This window comes from Lacerta agilis, chromosome 17 (assembly GCF_009819535.1).
Source record: "Lacerta agilis isolate rLacAgi1 chromosome 17, rLacAgi1.pri, whole genome shotgun sequence".
Taxonomy (NCBI): Eukaryota; Metazoa; Chordata; class Lepidosauria; order Squamata; family Lacertidae; genus Lacerta; species Lacerta agilis.
In genome coordinates, this window is record NC_046328.1 from 1,682,028 (window position 1) to 1,698,215 (window position 16,188).

Below are 16,188 nucleotides of genomic sequence, written 5' to 3' on the forward strand. Positions count from 1 at the left end.
CTTGAGAATAGGGCGGAAGTGCTTGGCGAATCCCAGCATGCATCGCTGCCCACAGCCACTCTGTTTGCTGGTACTGTCCGGCCTCGTTGCATTGTGGGAGTTGTAGTCGCCTGCCCGAAGAGCTCTGTCGACAAGGCCTTGCGTGAAACTGCGGGCCTTTCCGAGGTGAGGCCGGGGCCTCTCTCCCCCTTTCCTCTCCGTCCGACGGCAGCTTCTTCCGCAGCGTTTGGCCGTGCGGCCGGCGCCTTCCCTCCCCGACCTAAGATGGCGGCCGAGGTGGACTTCGGGGACCAGGAGCTCTTCGAGCAGCTGGACGCCGGCGAGGCGGCGCCCATCCCGGCCGCGCAGCCGCTCCACACCCGCTTCGAAGAGGCCAGTGCGGAGACGGAGGAGCTCAGCGAGCGGCTGAGGGAGTGCCAGGAGACCGTCAGGGAGCTGCAGGCCGAGAATATCCTGGCGGGGGAAGCAGGCCTGGGGGCGCCCCCTCCCCTCGACTGACAGGCTGCCTATGATCCCCGCTCCCCCCCCCCCCGCCGAGAGGCAGCAGCCCAACCGGTGCAGCCCTTCGAGGCCCCGCCGCTGCGTCTCCGCCGTTGGGGCCCCTCCGCCTCCCGGCCGTTACGGGGCCGCGTGGAGCTTTCTTAAAAGGGGCTGAGAAAAGAGCCGCCTCTGGGTGGGCGTCGGCGCCCAATGTGCTGTTGACATCTTGTTGCCTATCTTCACAAAGGGGTCCTAGCCGTTGTAACCCCCTATCCCCACCCCATTTATAATCTAGAACATGCGGTGGTTTCAGTTCCGGGGGCTTTGGCTGGAGTTGCAGAAAGTGTTAGGGACTAGCCTCTTGCGGCAGCGATTAGAGCCTCGTGGCATTTGAAGGAGCAACACAGTCTGGCCCCCTGGACCATGAGAGCTTATGCCACAATCACTGTTAGTCTTTGAAGGAAGTTGAAAAGGGTTGGCCCTGCCCAAGACGTTTTGCTGCCTGAGTGGTGATGAGGATTTTTTTGTTTGTTGTTGTTGTTGTTGTTGTTGCAAAAAGGTACTTAAGTAAATTCTAAGGTACTTTGCATTAGCAAATGTTTGGCTGCCCTGTGTTTGGAGTTGTAGCCCAACAACGTCTGGAGGGCACCATGCAGGCAAAGGCTACCCTAAAGGGTGATCTAATTTGTTTTATTTAGTACATTTGTTTTACTTTTATTTCATAAGCTGCTTTGGCTGTGTACAGTAAAGCTAACCAACTGAATATATTCTATAAGCAAAGCCAAGAAGGTTGAAGCTGCCAGGTTTATCTAATAATGTATTTGTAGTTTGCATCCATTCACTGTTACTGGTGAAATTATTTCTGGCACCAGAAAAAAGTTTCCACCCCACATCACTGTGCTTCAGGGAGGGCAGGAACAATGAATCTCTCACCCTGTCCTGCTCCTGTTGGAGTGTGTAAGACACAAGACTGGCAATGTTATGTTGACACTTGAGACAGAAACTCCCACAGGCATTTCTTCTCCTTTATGGCAGTAAAAATGCAATAATAAATTAACTAAAGAACCATTTGCTGTCCCCTCGAGTTGACCAAAATCCCACTCTGCTGATCCTGTCTGTGTTGTGTTTGCTGCAACATACTGCTATCCGCTTGAGAAGTTGTATCTTGGAACTTTGCTGTGATTTTTAAATTTTATTTTATACTACTTCATCCCATACCACCCCACCTATTTTATCTTGTGGGATAAGATAGACTGCAAGAGAGAGTGGCGGGCAAGATCACACAGGGGCCTTCATGCTTGAGTGTGACTTTGAATCTGGGTCTTCCCTGTCCTAGGCCAGTACTCTGAGCACTATGTCATGCAGTCTCCCTCACTGACTTTTTAAATTCCTTCTATTCAAAGTGGTGTATGGTTCTCCCCGTCCCCTTTTCTCCTTGACTACAATCCTGTGAAGTACATGAGCTGCTGAATTATTCAAGTTCACCTAGTAAACATTGTAGCTGAGCATGGATTTGAAGAACACCCAGCACTCTTATACTGTATTACACTGGCTTGTCATCGTCCCTCTGCAAATTATTTTGTGGTCACACACACAGAGAGGACACATGACAAATCTGGGGTGAGGAGAGCAGCACCTGTTGAATATATCACTTATGCAGCTTTTAAAAGGGCACAGGATACCAGATTTCAAAGAAAAAGGGACTATTCATAAGCATGAATTGTACCAGGGAGGAGTACAGTTCTTCCTTTAGCAGTACTGTGACATACCACTAAATGTCAGCAGCCCTAGAAGGATGTGGCCTGAAGCTTTTGACAAGATATTCATTCATTTGTGCCATCTTCAGGCTTCCCTTGTGATGCCTTCCTTCCTTCATGTACATTGAGTACCATGACTGGGTTTCAGCAACTCTCTGATTCACAATTGGGGAGGCTAACATAATTTCCTTTAACTTTCATACCTGCTTTTTATATGTCACATCTGGAGCTCTGGTTCTAATTATTACTGAGAGTGCAGAACAGGGGCAGTCATAAATTATTCCATAGTCATTATTCTGAAATAGTAGCATGACTTGAAATTCCTTAACAAATAATTAACATCATGAACTCAGAAGAAAATTGAATATGCTGACTCGACCAAGGTATGTGTAAATTGCTTTATCACCTGTGATGTTTAGTACATTGTTTAATAGTAGATGGGCTCCAAAGAGCCACTTTAGAAATGTGTAAGGATCTGGGCATGCCCTGTATGATTCCAACCCACCCACACAATGCCAAAGCATAAATTGCTTGTGGAACTCCTTTCAGTTTCAAAACTGGCTTGCCATGTTTTAGATGTATGATGTAATTCACTTTATGTTAGTACTTTTAAAAATGTTAGGTGATTTTAAAAAAGTGGTCTTACCTCCATTTATGGGGTGGGGCACAAAGCCTCCTTGAGCACGTGAAGAAATAAATATACATATTAATGTAAAGGACCCCTGGACGGTTAAGTCGAGTCAAAGGCAACTATGGGGCTGTGGCACTCATCTTGCTTTTAGGCCAAGGGTGCCGGCGTTTGTCCACGGACAGCTTTCCGGGTCATGTGGCCAGCATGATTAAACCGCTTCTGGTGCACGGAGGACTGTGACAAGTGCAAGAGCACATGAAAACACTGTTTACCTTCCCACTGCAGTGGTACCTATTTATCTACTCACGCTGGCGTGCTTTCAAACTGCTAGGTTGGCAGGAGCTGGGACAGAGCAACGGGAGCTCACCCCGTCGTGGGGATTTGAACAGCCAGCCTTCCAATCTGCAAGCCCAAGAGTCTCAGTGGTTTAGACCACAGCATGACCCACATCCCTACATATATTAAAGTATCTTAATGTGGCCATAATACTTCCAAACTATATCAAAGAGGAGTGTGGGCCTGTCTGAACTGCTGCTACCTATTGTAATGGTAGTTTTATGCTTTCTTTTTTAGTGGACTTACCATTGATGACTCTAAACTTGATGGGCCTTTGTTACAAATTTTATTTATGAACAATACTGTTTCAAAGTAAGTATATATTATATTATATTGGTTAAGTTCAGAATGTTTGGATCGTGGGTGCCTTCTAGAGTATTGAGCTTTGAGTGGTGGGTCAGAACCCACTAGTGTACTGTCCCCCAATATAAGGTGTGTCATGTGTGTAGCTGTGTACCCCAATTTTTTAGGTGTGTGTGTGTGTGTGTGTGTTCAAATGAGAACTGGAAACATTGGGTGGTTGGGTAAATAAGCCATATGTGGGTTTTGTTTTGTTTTTAAGTTAAATTAGTTTTCACATAGTAGGTTGTTGTCCCTAGTCTAAAAAACATTGAAAGCTATTGCTCTACAGATATTTAAAGAAAATGTATGCAACATGAAAGGAATTTTGAATTTCTGCAGTGCTACCAAAACACAGGATAGGACAAATGCTTATACCTTTCCCCCCAAAGTTTGATCTACAAGCTCTTCCTTCCACAGAATTGCAGAACAAAATCCTCAGCTTGAACAGTGTGTAAGAGCAGTCTGTGAGAGAGATGCTTTATAACAAAAAAGACAGCATATCTATTTTGATAATTCTTGTATAGGCAATATCATCAAGAAATAGAAGATTTTATATCTTGTTTAGTTCAAAAATATGAGGAGCAACAAAGTGCTGAATCTGACAAGGCCTACTTCAATGTTAAGCCGCAGGTATTTATAAATGAAATTATCTAAATCTTTTCTTTTCTTGGTATCCATTGTTACTGTTGTAGTAGACTAGCCCTTAATAGCCTTCATTATTGATGAAAAGTGTACCATGTTTCCTTAAAAGCATAAGAAGAGAAGAACATAAGGTACATTTTCGTGAAATAACATTTTCCTATTCATGTGACTGGTCTGTCAAAAATGTCCTGCTGCAATGTGTTAACTCTGGTCATGTTCTTCAGTAGCACAGTGTACGATGCCACTGCTCCATGTGAAGATAGGCAATACTGAGTCAAACCATTGGGCCACCTAGCCCAGTATTGTCTATTGGGACTAACAGTAGCTTCCCAAGGCCTCAGGTAGGGGACTTTCCCAGCCCTACTACCTGAGGTCCCTTTCGCTTGAGATGATGCTACATCCAAAGCAGCCCTGTGCTAAGGCCATCCAGTGTGCACTCAGAGCACCTGTGCACACATGGCCTTCCCTGTTCACTTTGTGGAAGAGGACATCACCCTGCTTATAGGAGGTTAAGCTAAAGAAAATACTTCAAAGAGAGCAAAGAGAGTGGATTTTTAGCTGAAATTTGAAGGGATGGTGGGGAGGGGGCAAGAGTTTCTTTGATGGAAGAAAGTTAGAATATAAATGCAATAATTTTTAAAAGAATCATGTAGGCTGCGGAACTTGTTGCCTTCCAGATGTTGCTCTACTCTGGAATTGCCCATCATTCCTGACAATAGGCCATGCTTGCTGGGACAGATGGGCATTGGAATCCCAACAGCCTCTAGAGGGCACCACGTTCCCTATTCCTGATACAAATGTTCTGGAAGTGAGTTCAGGCATAATGAGTTATATAGGAGAACACTCAGAATTATATACTTCATTGTTTGATAAATAAAACCTTAGTTTTGCAAACTGTGATTTGTCTTTCTATTAGCCTTCTAGTTTTATGTTGGAAGAAGACCATAAAGTGACAATCTCAAATACATCAAAAAAAATCAAGGAGGCCTTTAGTGTAAGTTATTCCTTTGTTTTGTGGTGTATGTGCTTGAATCCTATATTTTAGATTTCCGAGCCATGGCATTAGGAAAGGGTTGACAAGATGCTTAAAGAGCCATGTAATTCTCACTCTATTTAATTATTGTTAAGTTGTTGTAATTCTTGGAAGGCCAAAACTCTCATTAATTGGCTGGGCTTTTAGTTATGGGTGTGTAAGATGTAAGATCTTGTTTGTAAAACCTTAAAACAGGGGAACCTTTATTTTAATGTACTTAATTATATCAGAATATAAATTTGTGAAATATTTAAGTACATTTTTAAAAGGAATGTTGTCTTCCAATCTGATAAAATGCTGACACTTTTTGACTCTTTCTACAGGTTGTAGGAAGTGTTCTCTATTTTACCAATTTTTGTCTTGATAAACTGGGGCAGCCTATATTAAATGAAAACCCTCAGCTGACAGACGGATGGGAAATACCCAAGTATCCTATTTAGTTTAATGTCCTCCTCTTTTCCTGCTAACACTGCAACTTAATCCAATCAGTACTAAAGCAGATTCAATAATCTACATATTTTGAGTATTAACTACATAATTGTGGTGTCATACGTTACAGCGCATGCCCTTTTTGGTGAAACATTATTTCTGGTGATTGGATTTCCTGCTCTGCTTAAAGATGCTACTGTGCTTCCATGCTATATTTCTCAATAGTGGAGTCAGGCAGCTGACACGCTACGCTGATCAGGCTAAACTCTGCTAATAAAAGATAGTCTGCTTTCAACAATGATGGAGCCATCCTTTCAAGCAGAATCTTGCCTTCATGGTATTGATTATGAGTCTCATCTTACCTTTCTTAAGCAAAAAACAAACAAAATTAAAGTTTGTAATAACAATTTATACCAAAACACTTCTGGGTCATAGCCATCATGCATATACAGGCATGTAAACTTCAGTTCTGTTTTATACAATGGCAATTCCTTATTGAACTCTTAAGATACCAGCAAGTTTTCACACAGATTCTTTCTCTAGAGGGACAGGAGATACAAGTAAAGCCTAAAAGGTTTGTATTTCTCTAAATCTATGAAGATTTCTAGTTAAAAAACGAAAATGTACTGTGGTTGATTAGTAATGGATATGACTTAGAATGAGAGCAAAGCACAGATTAAATTGCTGACATAAAGAGCACACTTCATGATGTAACAGCTTACCGTTTTTAAAGCATTTTGTGATATTAAGTGTGAAGGGCAGCCTCTTATGACCAAAAGTATATTGGGAGAGGGAGTTGGAATGTTCTGGGTGCTTTGAAGACCTTATTCAGGCACATTCAAAATAACTATAGCAGCCTTTGCCAACCTGGTGCCCTCCAGACGTTTTGGACTACAACTGCCATCAACCTCAGCCAGCCCAGCCATGCTGGAGGACACCAGGTTAGCAAGGGCTATTCAGACCTCGCTGTCCATCTTCCTGCTCATAACTCTCGTAAAACTCCATTTTCTTTCTTTAATATGATAGAAACACAGATAAAATCTGCTAGGAGACAGGCTTATTAACTTTCATTAAGAATTAACTAGATGAGTCTTCAAGTAGGGCATTAGAATAATAGATTGAGCCAAATTTCATGAACAATTAAAAATAAGAATTTACTCCTCAGCTTTATAATTGGAGAGGGCCATGTGCCTTGACATATCTTAAGATAGACTTTTAAGTAGTTATTTCCAAAATATTTAGAAAAGCAGTGCACTGGTGCTAATGAAAGTTGAAAGTGGCCTTCTCCATAATGGCAGCCTTTCTCCAAAGAGCACCCTTCATGATGTAACAGCTTGCCGTTTTTAAAGCATTTTGTGATATTAAGTGTGAAAGTGGCCTTCTCCGTAATGGCCAAAGCATGAAAATAATTGTTTCATGCGCTGACCCATTCCGTTTCCTCTCACACTTCCTGATTGTCACAAACCATGGTTTCCCTTCAAACCTGAATTGGAAACTACACTTTCAAATGGGCTTCCGTGGTTCAGGCACACCGTATTCACCTGCTTTGGATGTCATGGAAAATTGAGGTATGGTCTGTGGGAGGGATTGCAAGAGAAAGAAGGAGCACAAAATCACAAAGTCCATAGCAAGAGTCAAACTATTATGTCTTAGAGCATTTTTTTTCTTTTTCTTTCCAACATCCAAATTTCCACTACATACTACTTTATTTATTTGTCAGACTGTTGTGGCATAGTTTCAAAATGTTTAAAATGTTAAGATGACGTTACTGTTAGTATATTTCACCCTGCATTCTTCTGTGCTGTCACAACTGGGTTTGGTATATTAGGCATACGGGTGACATTTTTAAAAGGCTGTTGGAAATATGTAATGGACTCACATATTTGTTAAGCCAGTATTAAATATTAGTGTTATAAACTGTTTACTTTTATAAAGCAGGCCAAAATCTCACTGCTTCAATTGTGGCTCTGAAGACCACCAAATGAAAGATTGTCCACAGGTAAAATATTCCTTCTGATGTTCTGTCCTCAGAGCACATTGATAATCAGATAATCCATTTTAATATTGTTGATATGTTTTATATCCTAAGACACATATTCTGCTATGTATGTCCCTATTAAAATATTCTAGGGTCTTTTAAAAAAACAAGTTTAAACAATTGTATTCAGCAACATATATCCTCTGTAAGGCCAAAACTTTTAAGTATCCAATAGTCCAACTCTGTATAGTACTAGGCAGACTGTTATCCCACAGGTGAATCAAGGGAATTTGTATGTGTAACTTGGTAGCTGGTATTTTCCTGATTTTCCTCCTTCTAACTACATTTTAGCCACGAAATGCTGCCCGTATAAGTGAAAAAAGGAAGCAGTTTATGGATGCTTGTGGGGAAGCAGGAAACCAAAACTTCCAACAGCGGTACCATGCAGATGAAGTTGAAGAAAGGTTTGGAAGGTTTAAACCAGGAATAATTAGGTATTTTCTCTCTCACTGAATATAAACCAGCTTTTCCCAACCTGGTGCTCTTTGAAAGCTTTGGACTACAACTCATGTCAGCACTGACCAGCATGGTTGTGCTGGCTGCTGCTGCTGCTGGAACTTGTAGTCCAAAATATCCAGAAGGCACAAAGTTGGAGAAAGTTGAAAACATGGGGGCAGGGATGGCTCAGAACTCTTGCCCTCAGGGACCTGATTTTTACTAAATCTAACCGATTATTGAAAATACCTTTAAAATGTTTTGCTTGCTCTCATTTCAATATTTGCTACTAGCACCTAGATATGCACCTGCAGTGGCTCCACCCAGGTCTGCACCTTAGACTTCAAGGCCCACTGCAGCGTCCTCATGATCACATTGTACCCAAGACAAGCGGAGTGCAAGCAAGGTGTGGACTAAGTAAGGCGAGGTGCCTGCCCCAGCTAAAACAGTTGAAGCTGCAGCAGGGAAAGACTTAGACACAATACTCATAGAAGAATTTGCAGCACAGCATATTTCACTAAAAATCATGATTATGGAGACGTGGAAGGAGCTGATAACCCCTTTGGAAAGAATGGTAGATGCAATAGTGGATAAATTAGCTGGCACCACCGAAACCGTCTCAGCAGCAATGGATCTGGTACGCTTAGATGAAAAAAAATGAAACGGCTCCTCCAAGAAAATAAGGATACAAAATCTAAGCTGGAGGAGGTGGAAAACAGAGCCTGAAAGGTTACTTTACATGTGAGAGTCTTTAAAGAGGCGGCAGAAGGAGACAATATTATGGACTTCATATTTCAGTGATTCAAAAGTGTGATACCCACCTTAGAGCTAGGTAAAGGTAAAGGGACCCCTGACCATTAGGTCCAGTCACAGATGACTCTGGGGTTGCGGCACTCATCTCGCGTTACTGGCCGAGCATGACAAAGCTGCTTCTGGCGAACCAGAGCAGCACACGGAAACGCTGTTTACCTTCCCGCCAGAGCAGTACCTATTTATCTACTTGCACTTTGAAGTGCTTTCAAACTGCTAGGTGGGCAGGAGCTGGGACCAAGCAATGGGAGCTCACCCCGTTGTGGGGATTTGAACCGCCGAACTTCTGATCAGCAAGCCCTAGGCTCTGGTTTAACCCACAGCGCCACCCGTGTCCCACCTTAGAGCTACCCAGTGCTTTTTCTGGAGAAACGCAGGGGTACGCATACCCCTAAACATTTTGTGAATTTAAGTTTGGCCGCATTGAGGGGCAGTATTTCAATATGAGTAGGAAAAAGAGAGTACCCCTAAACATATATTTTTTAAGAAAAAAGCACTGGGGCTACCTTTGGGGACAAGAGAGAGCTCACAGAGCACTATCAGTCTGTGAGGCACTGTTAAGTGCTTTCACCAATTCAAAAAGGACAAGATTTGGATAGCTTTTAACAAATGTGAAAGGAAGAACATGAAATTCACCCAGTTACAGTGCTTCAGGATTTATCTCTGGAAACAGAGAAAAAAAGAGAAATGTGTCCAGTAATGTTTAAGTTGCAAGAAGGAATATGTTATTACTGGGCTTTTCATTTCCATCTGGTAGTCACTAGAGGAAATTCAACACTCTCAGCAGCAAATCTCAGAGAACAGATCTACCAGCAGCATTAGTGCCTGAATATCTAGAGCAACAGGATAGCAAAGATCCAGAAAAATAACCCAGATAGAAGGTGTACATCGTATCTCAAATAGCGCAAAAAAGGAGAATGGGCCAAAGGAGGGGCGGCAGTGGTCACCCCTCAGAAAGATCTCTCCACTGTCAAACAACCAGAAGAAGAACCAAGAAAATAAATCTGCTTCAAGGATTGCAAACTCTTAAAAAAGAGTACTTGCTGCATCAAGACCTGGCTGGTTTGGGAGTAACAATTAATGGAAAATAACATATTCATCGGAAAAAAATAAAAGAAAACCCTAGGAATAAAGTGGTGGAGGAATGGGAAGGGTTGTTGAGGTATCTAAAAATGAGGTGTGACCCGAACATGGGTTTTGCTCTATAACAGCTCTTGCGGGTATACAAAAATACAAGGGGACGCTTTAAGAGAAGTTGATATAAAACTATATATATATATAGAGAGAGAGAGAGAGAGAGTTTCAAAGTTTAAATGAATTTATTTTTATTTGAAGAAATGGGGTAGAAGAAGAGGGAAGTCAAGACAAGAAGCGAAAGCGCAAAAGTCTTGGAATAAAAGGAAAGAAAGAAAAAAAGGGAAAGGGATAAACAAATTAAGAGGGAAGAAAGATGTGGGAAAGGAAATAATGTTAGCTTAATTACCTTTCCGTTCCTAAGTTTTTAGGAAACTACAAAATCTTGTGCGTTATGACAATCATTAGGTTTTTCGTTGGGATACATATGTAAGTGTACTTTTTGAATGTATGAAGATAGTAAGCTTGTTGAAATGTGTGTAAAAAACAATTGGAATGAGTTATTTTTGTTACTCTTTTGTACTGTGTGTGGTTTTTGTTGGTCTATGGAAAATGAACTTAAAAAAAGAACATATTCATGAAAATCAGTCACTTATGTGTAACAACATGAAAATATATTCAAGCTGGACACAACTCTGCAGCTTGTTTATATAATTCCAGTGTGACCTAAGTTTTTCATCAGGATACAAGTATCTTGTTTGTTTTCTTAAAATGTAGCATACAATTTCCACAAATAATGTTGTTCAGCCCCTACATATTTCTAACAGGATGTCATTTTTCCTATTGCAGTGAGGAACTTCAAGATGCACTTGGTGTCACTGACAAGACTCTTCCTCCTTTCATCTATCGAATGCGGCAACTGGGCTATCCCCCAGGTTGGCTCAAGGAGGCAGAAATGGAAAAATCTGGACTAACACTCTATGATGGAAAAGGTAAGTTTAGTGGTGAGAAAGGCCCTCATTATCTTACTGCAAATGTGTTTTATTTTTTCGTAATAAGAGGATACCTGTCCATTATTTGGCTTTTGACTTGGAAAAGCGTTCCACCTTTCTGGTTTCTGACTGTAAAGAAAATAGTTAAAATAGTGTTGTTTATTGTTACAGCCTGCTATATCAGATGTTTGCCTATTGATTCTTTCCAATAATAATTGAACTTCTGTAATACCATTAGATTATCTGGACCCAATTCAGTTCAAGGCATTAAAACTACCTTGGCCGGCTTGGTTTCTTGGGAAAGGAACTGGGTAGTGCAACCTTGTTGATTCTTTTTGACTTCAATACTATTGACCACAGCATCCTTCTCAAACGACTTGGGCGTTGGAAATTGTGGGCACTGTTGTACAGTGATTCCATTCCTACCTTCAAGGCTGATTTTAGAGAGCAGCAATGGGGGACTGTTACTCAGCACACTGAGCTCACTGAGCACACTTGAGCTCAGGGTTCCCTGGGGGGGGGGTCCAGTCTCTCGTCCCCTGTGCTTTTTAACATCCATATGAAGCCACTGGTAGATGTCACTAGGCAGTTTGGAGTGAAATGTCAAGTGTGCTGATGACACCCATCTCAATTTCCACGTTCCATCTGAATCAGGTGTGCCAGTTCATGTGTTTGAGCATTGCCTGGAGGTAATGAAGAGCTGGGTGTGAACCAATAAATTGAAGCTGAATCCAGACATGAAAGTAATATCTGTTGTCAATTCTAAAGTTCAGGCATTAGGGAGATGCATGTACTCCCTTGGCAGGAACAGGTGTGTAGCTTGGTGGGTACTACTTCATCCTTCTATGTCATTTGAGACCCAGTGTTAGGGATAACTTATCACAGTGATCCATGGTCACTTCCCAGTCTGTGTCAGGCTACCCTTAAAGATCATTCGGAAGCTGCAGCTAGTGCAGAACACACTAGGGAGGCTGCTGGTGGATGTATACACATTCTGGCTGGCCTTGAAAGATCTGCACTGGTTGTCAGCCCACTATGGAGCCTAATTTAAGATGTTGGAACAACACACAAGATTTTCAACAGTTGGTCAATACACACCTTTTTACCTGGGGCTTTGGTTGAGCAGATGTCTGTCCTCTTTATTCTGTGCTATTGTTCTAATATTGGTTGTTTTTCCTCATTTTATTTTCTGATTTTAATGTACATTGTAGTTATTTGAAACCTGATACTGTACTTATTTGAAACCTGAAACACCCCTCTGGGACTGTTTGGGGTGGATTGTAAGTCCAAATACGATAATAAAAGTTATTATATGTGTGATAAGACGAGTGTGTGGCTTAGCTCCCCCCCCCCTTTCAGAATAACTTCCATTGTTACTAAAATTCATTGGAACAATCTATGGATGCATTGATTGAGATTCCTGCATTGTGGGGAGTTGGACTTAATTGCTAGACTTGTAACCAGTGAAGTCCTACTCAGAGGAAACCTGTTGGAATGAATGTGCCTAAGTCACATTAATTTTAATGGGTCTTTTCTGAGTACGACTAGCATTGACTACAACCTTAAATAACTACCATAAGCCGAGCTTGGGTGGTTTATCTTGGGGTTCTGCTGGAGTGGTGCTAAATTTTTTAGTTCTGAATATGTGGTGCATAAAAAATGACTGGTTATTTCTTTTGCGATTAATTATACAATGTTGTTTTGCTTCTTATCACAGAGTCTGTGCATTCCAACACCCTGTTGTCAAAGTGGTTAGAAGCAACAAGAGCTCACCATCGAATGTGCCGAGTCCTCTTTTGTCAATAGTATCAGTAACTATTTGCGGTGTTTTGTTACAGCATCTCCTGGTGGTGAAACAGAGGCGGAAGAATATTACCAACAGAATTGGCGTGTCACTTATGATGTCTCTAAGTTGATAAACTATCCAGGTTTTAATATGTCCACTCCAAATGGAGTAACAGATGTAAGTGACTAGTTTTACACTTTCATCACCTCCTTCCTCCAAAGAGTGACATACGAATTTCTTTCACACATTATCTGTATCTGACAGTCCTTTCAGAATTTATTTGGAGGGACTCCCTGCTTCCACATGAACTGCCCTGGCCTGTATCTGAAGAAGTGTGCATGCACACAAAAGCTCATACCAATAACAAACTTACCGGTAGTTGGTGTCTAAGGTGCTACTGGAAGGAATTTTTTTTATTTTGTTTTGAATACAGCAGACCAACACGGCTAACTGCCCTGGCCTTGAGATGGTCCTCAAAGGGCCTCTCCTCTGGCCTACCATTAAGGCAGATCTGGTTGGTAGGTACCATGGACTGGACCTTTTTGACAGTGGTTCCTCAACTTGGGAACTCCCTTTCCAAGGAGGGGTTTCCTCTTTGGTTTCTTTCATGCAGACCTTTCATGTGTGTTTTAGTCTGTTCTACTTTTTAATACTAACTTGGTATTTCAGCTCCCAATGTTTTTATATTCTAAGGTGTATTGTCTTGTTTTTAATTTAAACTGATATATTATGTCCTCACCTGTTATGAATTCTGTGTTTGGAATACACATTTATTAAATATTTTTCTTACAGTTCATTCTTTGCTTTCTTCCTCTTTTTGCTAAACACATATATGCAAGCAAGTTTTCTAGTCTTTGATCAGCATCTTCTTTTACTGATAGCCATGTATTTATATTCCTGCAGGAATGGAGGATGTTTGGTTCCGTACCCCTTCAGCCCAGTCAGCAGAAGGATATCTTTGCCCACTACCTTTCTACCTATCATTCGGTGACTATATTTAAATGTGCTTGTGAAAGCTGTGTGTATTGATGTTTCTAGTTAACAATCATATTTCTAGTTGTGCATAAAATTCTCTAATTTATGATAGTAAAAAGCATACATAGGTCAGAGGAACATGTATCTGTAGATTGTTGCCATGTTTGATACTTGTCTTCTGGTGTCTTTCTGTCATATTTTGTTCATTAGTTTCAGTTAGTTACTTTTCCATTAGCCTGTCTCTAGGAACCCTTTCAGGTTTTTTTTTTTTAAATGCATTGTTATTAAAGATTTTCTTGGTTTACAAAGCCTACAGCCACACCACCCTGATCTCGGAAGTTAAGCAGGGTTGGGCCTGGTTAGTACTTGGATGGGAACCCTTTCAGGGTTGAAGAGTGCAATAGGAGTTATTGATATCTGTTAACATAAATCACAGAAGAGCTAGGATCCCTGATGGGAACATATTTTATTCAAGATAGGGCAGTTAGTTGCTTTGAACTCTTTCAAACCATTTTAGCCACCTATGATAATGTGAATAAAGAGTGTGCAGTTCTATAACCAGAAACATTAGTGGGCAGATTAAAATTTAGGTTTGTATCCAGTGTAGTGGAATCCAATGTAGCGTAAGTTAGAGGAATACTTGTTCTGCTGGTGTAATGTTTTGCACCAGCAAAATGTTGCGCAAGAGAATGCTCAGCAGGTTGCTGATAATGTGCTGCACAATAGATCATGCAACCTGTGGCATAACTAGCATTGGATTCCTTGTTTATGCAACATTAAAACTTGCCCATCTGCTAGTGCAAGAGCTTTATGCTAGCAGACAGAGAATGCTGGAGGCAGTTCTTAGTATTTATTTTGCAAAATAGCAATACATACATACATACATTTTAAAACAAACCTAAATCCAAGCAGTGTGCAGTATATAAATTTCCAAGTGCTTTCCAGTTCTTTTGGTACCTTTAGAATGATTGGCCAGACTACTGGAAGTCAGAAGCAGTAAGGAAAAGGGATGGAAATTTACTTTGTTTTAAATGCTTAAAAAAAAATATTGAAAGCTCAGAGAAAGTGACCCTGTGAGGCCTTCTTCTCCATGGCTGTAGCCCACGAAGCACATGAGCACCTTCCATGAATGTATCTTCATAATCATGTTGCATACTCTTAATCTCTCTTGTTCTTTGTGATGCTTCCTTAGTCGAGCCCAAAGTCCAGCAATAAAAGATCTTCATCTCACCAGAACTCTCATCATCCAAAAAGACAGAAAGGAAACAGTGCTGAAGTATCATCAGCTGACATGGAGATGGATTCTGGTAATCCTTTCAATACTAATAAACCTGTACAATAAATATGGTTCATAAAATAGCTTTAAAACTTCCTTCTTCCCATCCCTATTAAAAATTCTGATCCACCATACCTGAATCCCATTGAAAACAAGATAGGGATAGGGATGCTTACTAATGGTTGCTCTTTTTCTGATTTCAGACTTTGAAGCTCCACATAGTTCTCCTGGCTATGATAGCTTCCAGTTCCAACCTCCACTGCCTCCAGGGTCACCACTGAACGCCACTCCTCCCCCATTGCCACGTGGGACCCCTCCATGTACTCCCCCTAACATGACCCCTCCCCGGCTTCCTCCATGTATTCCCCTACCTGTTCCCCGTGATACTCCACCTTTGACTCTTTCCAGTGATTCTGCTCCACTGAGAGCAGAGGGCTCTGCCATGGATGAAGACACTTTGACCCTGGAAGAGCTTGAGGAGCAGCAGCGCCTCATTTGGGCAGCCCTGGAGCAAGCAGATAGTGCAAACAGTGACTCTGACATACCTGGAGAGAATCCTTTAACAGGAAACTCTGTAGCCTCATCACCATCTCGAGTTGAGTCAGACATTTTCCCAGAAGAAATAACATGCAAGAAGCTGGATGTATTGGAACTTGGGACTTCAGACAACAGTGAACAGGTACTCAAAGCAGAAGAGTCTGAAAAGAAACAGATTTCAGGTGATGGACTGATTGATTTGACAGGCAATGAAGAACCGAATCACATGGATTCTGAAGGCAGTGTTGAGAACTGCCCCTCAACCTCAGTGTCCAGGGTAAGCCACAGTGACTCTCCTGTGGTCATCAGTGCTGAGGTGTCCAAAAATGCCAGCCTTGTCCCTGACATGAGCAAGTTCGCTGCTGGGATAACACCATTTGAATTTGACAATATGGCTGAATCTACTGGGATTTACCTCCGAATAAGAAGTGTGCTAAAGAACTCTCCTAGGAACCAGCAGAAAAGCAAGAAGGCTTCCTCCTAGTTCCCCTATTACTACTGCAGCATGGTTGCACCCAAAAGAAACCGACTGGCCAATTAACTTTGGATACTACTCTGTACTTACTTTATAAATAATGACCAAGTAAGAGCAGACACATTGAAAGCTTCCTGCTT

General features: G+C 41.5%; 1 protein-coding gene across 3 annotated transcripts; it reads left to right on the forward strand.

Annotated features, from left to right (window-relative positions):
* The first annotated feature begins 214 nt into the window (after positions 1-214).
* Positions 215-16,160, forward strand: ZCCHC8 (zinc finger CCHC-type containing 8). Of its 3 annotated transcripts, none has more exons than XM_033136449.1 (14): positions 215-448; positions 2,578-2,620; positions 3,442-3,516; positions 4,071-4,176; positions 5,105-5,182; positions 5,545-5,648; positions 6,159-6,224; positions 7,586-7,649; positions 7,980-8,122; positions 10,857-10,999; positions 12,838-12,962; positions 13,689-13,772; positions 14,953-15,067; positions 15,240-16,160. In XM_033136449.1, exons 1-14 carry the CDS (start codon positions 265-267, stop codon positions 16,055-16,057), a joined length of 2,148 nt encoding a protein of 715 aa, XP_032992340.1. In that variant the 5' UTR covers positions 215-264; the 3' UTR covers positions 16,058-16,160. The 3 variants fall into 3 exon arrangements, with proteins under 3 accessions (XP_032992340.1, XP_032992341.1, XP_032992342.1); XM_033136450.1 differs by having other exon boundaries at positions 7,589-7,649; XM_033136451.1 differs by lacking the exons at positions 215-448; positions 2,578-2,620; positions 3,442-3,516; ... (1 more) ...; positions 5,545-5,648; positions 6,159-6,224 and having other exon boundaries at positions 5,110-5,182; positions 7,589-7,649.
* The last annotated feature ends 28 nt before the right edge of the window (positions 16,161-16,188 follow it).